The 9,693-nt window shown below is 44.5% G+C and overlaps 1 protein-coding gene and 1 pseudogene across 1 annotated transcript in view; one reads left to right on the forward strand and one right to left on the reverse strand.

Moving 5' to 3' along the window:
• Positions 1–15, reverse strand: part of LOC121297944 — a 12,793-nt pseudogene extending 12,778 nt beyond the window's left edge.
• LOC121298312 (matrilin-4-like) overlaps positions 1–9,087 on the forward strand; it is an 11,346-nt gene extending 2,259 nt beyond the window's left edge. The window contains exons 2-11 of the mRNA XM_041225365.1: positions 1,951–2,071; positions 2,423–2,983; positions 3,544–3,666; positions 4,119–4,241; positions 5,319–5,441; positions 6,484–6,606; positions 6,720–7,133; positions 7,536–7,688; positions 7,994–8,098; positions 8,919–9,087. Coding sequence (XP_041081299.1) covers positions 1,996–2,071; positions 2,423–2,983; positions 3,544–3,666; positions 4,119–4,241; positions 5,319–5,441; positions 6,484–6,606; positions 6,720–7,133; positions 7,536–7,688; positions 7,994–8,098; positions 8,919–8,977 — 1,860 coding nt within the window. The 5' untranslated portion in view covers positions 1,951–1,995 and the 3' untranslated portion in view covers positions 8,978–9,087. The remainder of the gene's footprint in view (positions 1–1,950; positions 2,072–2,422; positions 2,984–3,543; positions 3,667–4,118; positions 4,242–5,318; positions 5,442–6,483; positions 6,607–6,719; positions 7,134–7,535; positions 7,689–7,993; positions 8,099–8,918) is intronic.
• The last annotated feature ends 606 nt before the right edge of the window (positions 9,088–9,693 follow it).

Raw genomic sequence — 9,693 nt, forward strand, 5'->3', positions numbered from 1 at the left:
CATGCCATGCTCCATAGCTCCTGTGATGTCACCTTGCCAGGGCAGCTAGCCTTTTAACTGAACTTTCTGTGAGGCGGGTGAGCGCTGTGACCTTCTCAACGCATCTCACTCCTCAACAGGGTGGTTCAGCTGTGTTTCAAGCAGTGCCCGGTCAAGTAGCCTTTTCTCCCTGTGTCAGAATGGGTTGCGTGCATATCCCAGGTCCCTCTCTCTCTATCCCTCTCGCTGTCTCTCAGAAGCCCATGTTGTTTGTCTTTCTGACCTCCACCTGCTGTACAGGTGCTCGATTCTCACACCTCCCCCATAAACAAACACTACAGGAGATAGAGGGAAGAATTGAAAGAGTAAGGTTCACAAATTCAAATAGAGGACAAAACAAAACAAAAAGGTCTTTGATTTGATAAACCTGTGATGTTTTAGGAGGAATCCTGTCTCAAACCCACCTTTACCATTGTTCATTATCAAATGTATTTTTAAAGCCTTTTAAAATACATTGAGTTGAAGCTCATCGGCCAGCTATTCATGTTTCACTTGTATTGTAACGCTAGCATCTTTTTAAAAAACAAACAATATGTTTGCATCAATCCTGTTGCGCATTAACATCGTGGATTTATGATATCCAGTTAAACAAATATTTTTTATTGTTATTATGTGCCAAAATGTGCAGAAGTGCGTCAAGACATGTTCTAATTGGTCTCCTCCTCTACTCTTCCAAACGTGCAAAACGGATTTACTTGTAGACTTGTTAGATGAAGAAGGACATATATATATATATATATTCAAATCAATGCAAAATAGAGGTAATACAATATATAAGTTATTGGTACACTCCTGTATCTACATTTAGTTTTAGCACAGTTTGCTTTATTCCAGTATTTAATCTTTGCCATGCTAGCCTGAGCAAGGGGAGTGTGCCGCTGCTTTGGAAAGCCTCAGGTTTCTGCTGGGGGCCAGAAGGACAGACTGTATGAGAAGGCTGTGGGGACAAGGAGTCTCTTTGTGCTTTTGAAAATCAGGGCACGTTTTTAGTTTCAGTGTGCAAATCTCAAAACAGGAATCGAATTATGAACAGGGTTTCCAGAAAATTGAGTGAAACCATTATTTGCCCCAGTCAGCAGATCTCTTCTGTTTCCTACCACCACTAAACCCGACTAATCTTGCGGTGACTAGCATACACACACTGGCTGTTTTATATGAATACATTAGCAATGGTTGGTTTACATAGCTTTTAATTCAGTACAATAGACATGCCTGCATGTGTGGCGGTACAGAGACTCAGCAGCATGAAACACATCAACATTGTAATGCTGTGAACCACAGGAAAATGAAACTATATTAAAAATGTTTTCACACTGCACAGCTATAGGCCAGTTATACAAGATGGGGTGGAATTGATTCTTCCCTTGCATTACTCGAAGAGGACAGAACTGCTAATGTTTAGATGTCGAATAAGCTTTAGCACAGTGTTTTTGCACAGTATTTTTGCAGTTTTTCCATGCATTTCCCATTTCATTTAATGGGTGTGTAAAGAACAGCGGGCTGTAGGCGTAGCCCCTAAGGGCTTCCAAACTATTTGCCTGCAGTTTTGTTATTCAGCGTTTCATTTCTAATACCAGTGTCTGAAGGCTTGACTGCCCACATTAGGAACGTTTCAACTGATCTTTTTCTTTGTCAAAAAAAACATAACAGATTTCCTGAAGTCGCTGTGTAGAAACATAAATAAATTGAGGTCTGGGTTATATAATATCTCAAAAACTGTAAAGTGCAATTGCGTCTCCTTTGTTCCTGAATGCATTTCACTTTGCTACTCTGCGGTCTGTCTGCAGTGTGCCCAAAGACGCTCAGTGATTTTGAGCTATTTGTTTGGAGCAACATTTGTAGAAAGAAAAGCCCTGAAAGAATGTGCCGGTCTCAGGGCATGCTCTTGACACAGTTTTGTTTCCACTGCAGTGAGTCCCAGAACATCCTGACGGATCTCCAGTCCAAGGTTTCAGGATGAAGCTGCTGTTTTTTTGTGCAATGTTCTTGTTCATCCTGATGGTGAGCCTGGACGCCAGACCAGGAAAGCCGGGTAAGATAAAACACAGTCATTCCCTCACGTCAAATAGAAAGAGCTCTGGAAGGTCAGCACCATGGTTCCCTTCTGGAGGCCTGCATTATGCAATATTGACTGCTCAGGTTGTTAGGGTTTTTATTCTTCAGGGCTGCAAGGAACCGTGGTAAAGCATGGCAGATGACTTGCAATCAATTCTGTGCTGTGCCAGGTGTGATATAGATCTAGTTATCATTCATGAGCTAACATCTACCTGATATAACAAATGCTTTGAAATCAAAACTAGTTCTGAGTGTGGAAATGCATTTTACAGCTTTTTTTTCACTGGATTAGGTAACACCTTTCTTGTGCATCCTGTTCTCTCCTCAGATCACAAGTGTAAGACGGGCCCTCTGGACCTGGTCTTCATCATTGACAGCTCCAGGAGCGTGAGGGCCTTTGAGTTTGAGACGATGAGGAAGTTCATGATCGATATCATCCACGCTCTGGATGTGGGCCCCAACGCCACGCAGGTCGGAGTGTTCCAGTACTCCAGCCAGCTCCAGAGCATCTTCTCACTCAAGAGCTTCAGCAAGAAAGCTGACATGGTGAAAGCCATCAACGAGATCATTCCGCTGGCCCAGGGCACCATGACCGGCCTCGCCATCCAGTACGCCATGAACGTGGCTTTCAGCGCACAGGAGGGCGCCCGCAGTAACATACCCAAGGTGGCGGTGATCGTGACGGACGGCCGGCCGCAGGACCGCGTAGCTGAGGTGGCGGCTCAGGCACGGGAGAGGGGCATCGAGATCTACGCAGTGGGAGTGCAGAGGGCCGACATGAACTCACTGAGGGCTATGGCCTCCCCACCCCTCGAGGAGCACGTCTTCCTGGTCGAGTCCTTTGATCTCATCCAGCAGTTTGGAAAGCAGTTCCAAGACAAGCTCTGTGGTAAGCTGCAAACATGAAAGGGGAGGTCAGGTCTTGTGTACAGAGAGGGGCTCAGTGGAATCGAGAGGAAGGCAAGGTTTACAAAGCCTTGATATTGTTGGAGTAGGGACGGTCTCGCGCTGAGACTAAATAACCAACAGCACAATAGGATAGTCTGTGGTGAATTATATTTAGAGACCAGATCACGGAGCTATCATCGCACACCCACTGTTTTGTAGTACACTTCTTTCCATTAGTGGGTGCTACATCATGGATCAGTTTCCCAAACATCACAGAATTGCTCACTATCGATGAAAATAAGATCAAATGTATACATTTCTAAATGGTAAAGAAATTTGAGCAACAATTTGTGTTGTGGTGCTGCACCTCTATTTGCAATGATTATGTTTAGAGACAGAAAATAAACTTGGTTCTCTTCCACGTAAGGATGTTTTGAAAGCCTGACAACCGTTAACACGTATATTCTGTTTCATCTGATCTGTTTGCATGTGGGCGTGTGTTTCAGGACACCTGATGGCGCTGAAGTAATAAGTCATTGAATGATCATTTCCATTCGCTAGGTCAGGATCTGTGCAGTGAGATGCATCATGGCTGTGAGCATGTCTGTGTGAGCACTCCTGGATCGTACCACTGTGAATGCAACCCTGGATATAAACTCAACGAGGACGGCAAGTCATGCTCAGGTAAGCTATGCTACTTAGAAAGCTCAAGCCTGCTCACAGGATACCATGCAAAACAACAGGCTCCACTGGGGCAAGCACCCCCAAATGTGTAATGTGGACAAGAGAAAAGGGACTGGAAATAGAGATAGCGAAGCTCATTGGGTCAGTTTCTGTCATGTTCTGTCAGTGCAATGGCAAAACCAAGCGCCATGCTGTTGGCACACGCAGGCCAGATAAGGCTTGCATCAATGTGTTGGTTATATACAGATAAGCGATGAGTGAAGGTCCTGTGTGCCGAATTGAATCTTTATTCTGGGCCTATCCACCACACATTATTTATGGAGCACAACCTTATCCCACGTGCAACTGTGCAAGCTGCACTCATTGTTATGAAGTGGGTGCTGTACCTGTAAAGTAGGGAGGAGGCATGAGGTTCTGATTTTGCAGCACTTTTCTCTCTTGCTCTCTTACAGCTATTGACCTCTGCGCAGAAGGACAGCACGACTGCGAACACATTTGTCTGAGCTCCCCTGGTTCATACTCCTGCCGCTGCAGAGCCGGTTACTACCTCAACCAGGGCCAGAAGACATGCACAAGTCAGTCTGGTCACAGTGCGGTTGAGCTGTTCTGTGTAGTGATGCCAATTTAAATAATGCTGCCTGATCTGGGGGCTGCAGCTTGAAAGGTCCTTCAGATCTGAACCTAAGACATTGCAATTCGCGTTTAAAGCTAACCTTCAGCAGGTGTTCAACCCTTGTGCAGATCTCTTATCTTTATGCTTGTTTCAGTTCTTAAATGCATGAACTTTTCTTGTTACGTTACATCAGCATAGCCTGGGACCCTGAGGACCCTGAGGGATAAACAGAAATGTCATCAGAGTGTGCACAGGCTCTCACTAACATGTGTGCTAAGAGAGAACATTATGATACTGAGATCACAGTGAGCTGGAGTTTCTCTGTCTAGAAGCTTGCAGAAGAGAATGTCACCCGGCAAACGAAGCCACAGATCCGTGCCGTTGTAAGCAACCTCGGAGCAGCCCTTTCCGCGTGGAAGTGCCTCGCTTCTGCAGATCCTTTCCGTGTGCATCGCATCGTATTGCATGGTCGTTTGCACAGGATGATGCGACGCAGGTCGAAAATGCAACCGCTCCCGAATTGATGATGCAAAACCCCATGCTGCTTAAGTGTCCTGTTCCACCCTGCTGTTTACAGAAATAGTAATAGTAATATAAATAGCAGAAGTGGATTCTTGAAGACCGATGCAGCAGGGAGGAACATCAGAAATATTATATTAAAACACACCTCATGTCAGGATGGAGTTTCGCTCCCTTGAATCATTTCAGACATTCTGTAATGAGGCACCTCGGGTCACCCTGGGAGCTGGACTATGTATTTAAGGGTTATGACTGTACCTCCCCATGCCATGTCCTGCTATAAAAGAGTCCTTGTTAAAAGCGCCTGTGGTTTATAGTTAAATACAGTCACAGCAGAGGAGCTCAAGAAGCACAGTGCTTTGCAGCTCCGCCATCAGCTAAGGGTCAGCGGTATAGATCACCTTCTCATTGATAACATGCATGCATTCATGTATTGTATTGTATTGCTCTACACTTGCATTATCTTCTTATCAAACAGCCATGGTTTGGTTTGTGAACATCACATTCTTTGTCCCTTCAGTGGTTGACTACTGTTCGTTTGGGAACCACAGCTGTCAGCACGAATGTGTCAGTGTCCTAAGCGGCTATTTTTGTCACTGTAATGAAGGATACACACTTCAGGATGATGGGAAAACCTGCCAGCGTAAGTTGAAATTCCAAAAGAGTATACCCCTTTCTAGTGAAATCCAACTCCCTGTTCAGATAGCTTCCACTATAGGGAGGAGCACAGACAGGCCGAAACGTTTCTTTCATTCTCCTTCAGCTTTTTGATCCCTCTAGTGGATCCCTCAGCCTCTCTTTCTGATGCTTTCAAACCCCATGGTCTTAACCAATGCATATTGCCACTGCACAGAGCCGTGCTGGTGCTGCAGAATTTGCAGAGTGGCGACAGTGGTCCCAGCTACAGTACTATCTACAGCTATGGACAAAAGTTTTGCATCACCTAGAATTTTAGGATGGAGACATAATTTAAAAGACAAAACAAAACAAACACCTATATGAACATAATTCAGATCTTTTATCTGATCTATTTATCTTATCTGATCATTTTCCAATGAATTCGTGGCAAACTGTACCATCGATTCATCTGGAATCAGCATTGTTCCCTTGAGACAGATGGAAGTGGTCACAGAAAGTAAGATAAAACTTTTAATGCACTGCCTTTAAACTGTATCCCCACTGGCAGAACATTCTTCTACTGAACAGCTAAAGAACTGCTACTGTACACTTAATACACTTCTGCACAAAATAGAATCAGAATGTTCTTACACAGCGATTCCGCTGGAATGAGGGTCCCATTGTGACACAATGCAGCATTCTGTGTGGTAATTGCAGTGTAGTTACAGCTGTCTTCAGCTCTGTAACACTGTACTTAATGAAGACTATAATGGTGAATGAACCATTTGTAGACTCCAGGCTGTGTGCCAGATGTTGATTGTTTATCTGCTCTGGCCAGAGTAACTCGGTGCCCTGTTTCTGTGGCCTCAGCACAGCTCCAACCAATACAGAAAAACTGCACCAGTTCAGGGCTGGAGTTTATATTGCTGAGCACCACATAACGACTGCCATGCTTGCCTTCCGCAGTCACCTTGTGCTGTCGTAAGTAAAGGCTTCCTGGCACAAATCTCCAGTATAAAGGTGTACGAATACCAGTGCCCTGTAATTAATAAAGTTCTCTATTGCAGCCAATGACCTTTGCAACTCAGTGGACCATGGCTGTGAGTTCAAGTGTGTCAGCAACCTTGGTTCCTACCACTGCGTCTGCCCAGAGGGACAGTCCCTGCAGGAGGACGGCAAGACCTGCAGCAGTAAGTCTTTACAGGGCAACGTTGTGCGTTGGTTTTAATGTGTGCGCACTCTGTGAGGTGCATTGAGATAGGGCTTGCTGGTACACTGGCTTTCAATGTCTCTTTGGTCCCAGCCTGCAGGTCCGCTAACATCGATTTAGTCCTCATTATCGACGGCTCCAAGAGCGTGCGGCCGCAGAACTTCGAGCTGGTCAAGAGGTTTGTGAACCAGGTGGTGGACTCCCTGGACGTGTCGGCCAGCGGGACCCGGGTGGGGCTGGTGCAGTACTCAAGCCACGTGCGCACAGAGTTCCCCCTCAGCCAGTACCAGAGCGCGGAGGACATCAAGGCAGCCGTCCTGGGCGTGCATTACATGGAGAAGGGCACCATGACGGGGCTGGCCCTGAAGCACATGGTGGAGAACAGCTTCTCAGAGGCCGAAGGAGCCAGACCCCTCATCAAGAACATCCCCAGAGTGGGCCTGGTCTTCACTGACGGGCGCTCCCAGGACAACATCTCCGAGTGGGCCAAACGGGCCAAAGATGCAGGTCGGAGCATCTTCTGTTTGTTTATTCAAACGAAATGGAAAGAGTTACTATAACAGTGCTATTTGAAAGACTGAATTTGGTGGCAAAAACGATGTTCATATTCGTTCTTACAGTGTAGCAGAACTTATAAATGACTTCTGAAATAAATAACACTTGTTCTGTTGTGCCGGAGAGGGATTTTTTAGATTTATTTTTGCAATTTATACTTTTGTTTTCCAGATAATCCTAAATGAATATATATATATATATATATATATATATATATATATATATATATATATATATATATATATATATATTTACACTGTAGTGCTGTGTGTATGTTTATAATAAGCAGGTTTTTTTAATGAGATAGTCCTCGCCTGGTTAAGTAAATCACTAACAGCTTGTGTTCTTGTGCAGGCATCACCATGTACGCTGTGGGGGTCGGGAAAGCGGTCGAGGCAGAGCTTCGGGAGATCGCCTCCGAACCCGCAGACAAACATTTCTACTACACGACAGACTTCACAGCCATCAACCAGATCGCAGAAAACCTGAAACTCAACATCTGTGCAGGTCAGGGCACTCGGCAAGCTGGTCTGTTATACAAGAACTGTAACACGCAACCCACTGTCCACATTTAAGATTTTACACTCAAACCTTGGTAATCTGATCCCTTGATTATCTGATCCTAGAAAGTTCAATTAATCATTTTTTTCTGCTTTTCTGCTTGCCCGGCTCTTTTGCATTGTGGTTAAGATGCTCCCTTGCGGGGTCGCTGGTTTGCTCCCAGCCTCCACCCTGTGGCACACTGGTAAGCGTGGGAAATCATGATAGTGGCTCTTTAAGGTTTGCCCCTGAAATGCTCCTTGTCGTTGCAGAGGAGAGCCTCGGGGAAATCGAGGTGAAAGACCCGTGTGCCTGTGAGAGCCTGTTGGAGTTCCAGCAAAGAACCATGTCTGCTTTGGAGGAGCTCTCTCAAAGACATATCCTTTCCACACAGAACCGAGACAGAAACAATAACCCTTTACTGAGCTTCACACTGTCTGAGCTAAACAGGTAAGTGGCTGTTTAAAATGGGCTGCCTGCTAGATTACTGAGAACCAAAGCTAACCAAAGAATGTACCAGCAAAGAAAACAACGAAACACCAGATCTTTAAACAGGGCAGTGAAAATAGCAGTCGTGCTAATAAGAGGGTTAAAACCCTGGTCAGCACTTCCGCTCGCCTATAACCAGCGCGATACTGCACCAACAAACGCCTCTGTTTTGATATGTGCTAGTATGATTATTATTATTATTATTATTATTATTATTATTATTATTATTATTATTAATATTATTATTATAGCGAGTTTGGAATGTGAATGTCACTGATATTGAGAAAGTTAACGGCCAGGCATGGTTTGGCTTAAGCTGCCAGCGTACGCTATGAGAGCTTCAGTAGATCTTTGTGAACAAGCTGTCTATCTCTTTGAACCTCTGTCTCCCATGCCCTTCACACTGTACTCTTCTGCTCTGATTAAAGGGCTTGTGTGCGTTACTGCTTCTGAAACCAGATGAGACAGCTAGCAGAAGAGTGCTTGAGCGCTTTGAGTTTCTGTGACTCGTTGTGATTTCTCCTTCCAGTCTTGGTAAGAGCGGGGAATGATTATACACAGGCTCCAGTAGAAAAGCTTTTTTTTTTAAAGGGAATTTCCTTGATACTAAATACTTGGTGAATATTCTCTAACCCTTCAATGCAGAATTAAGAATAATGGTTCATGTGTAACGCATGCTTTCTCTGTGAGTTCCTTAACCCCAAACACTCGCTCAGATGACAGCCAGACTGGAAGAACTGGAAAACCAGCTTGTCTCAAAGAAATGAAGAACCAATCCCTTGACATTTGAGGGTACTCAAGTCGTGTAGCTGTGTGTGTTTGGGGCTTTGGGGGTTCTACCTGTAAAATAAATTTTCCTTGTATAACAAAAAAAAAATAATGCATGAGGTATGCAGAAGAATGAAGAAAATATCCCATTGTTCTACATGGGAACCCATGTGACGTTGGTGACACAAAGCCTATTCCAATGTAATGATGGATATGCAGGACTCACTCTGGCAGTGTTTGATTAGCAGCAGCAACACAAAGGTTAGTTAGATGCCATGCGGCTCCTTGTCTTTCAGGTGTCATGTTGTCACAAGTCTTTTGTCTTATTTAAACCCAAATTGTAATTTTTTCTCTTTCTATACAAATAAAACAAATGACTTCTGAGCATCTGAACTCTCCTGATCGACACAGCCAGTATTTACCCAAGGGGAGCAGCTATCCCCTAAATATTATTGGATACAGATATTCAGTACTAAGGTTTTTTTTTTCCCCCCAATTACAAAGAAAATTGTGTGAAAACTGTAAAGACAGAGGCCTCTGGCTTACCCCACCATCACCTCTTTCTCTCCTTTTGTCTGATGTTTTATCTCAGAGCTTTAAACTTTAGTATACATGCAGTAAAGATGCACCAGGTTCTGTAGCATGCAGGAGATCTCTCATGCACCGCACGTTCTGTTGTGTAACGTGCAGGAGATCTCTCATGCACCGCACGTTC

Source organism: Polyodon spathula, chromosome 23, assembly GCF_017654505.1.
Source record: "Polyodon spathula isolate WHYD16114869_AA chromosome 23, ASM1765450v1, whole genome shotgun sequence".
Lineage (NCBI taxonomy): Eukaryota > Metazoa > Chordata > Actinopteri > Acipenseriformes > Polyodontidae > Polyodon > Polyodon spathula.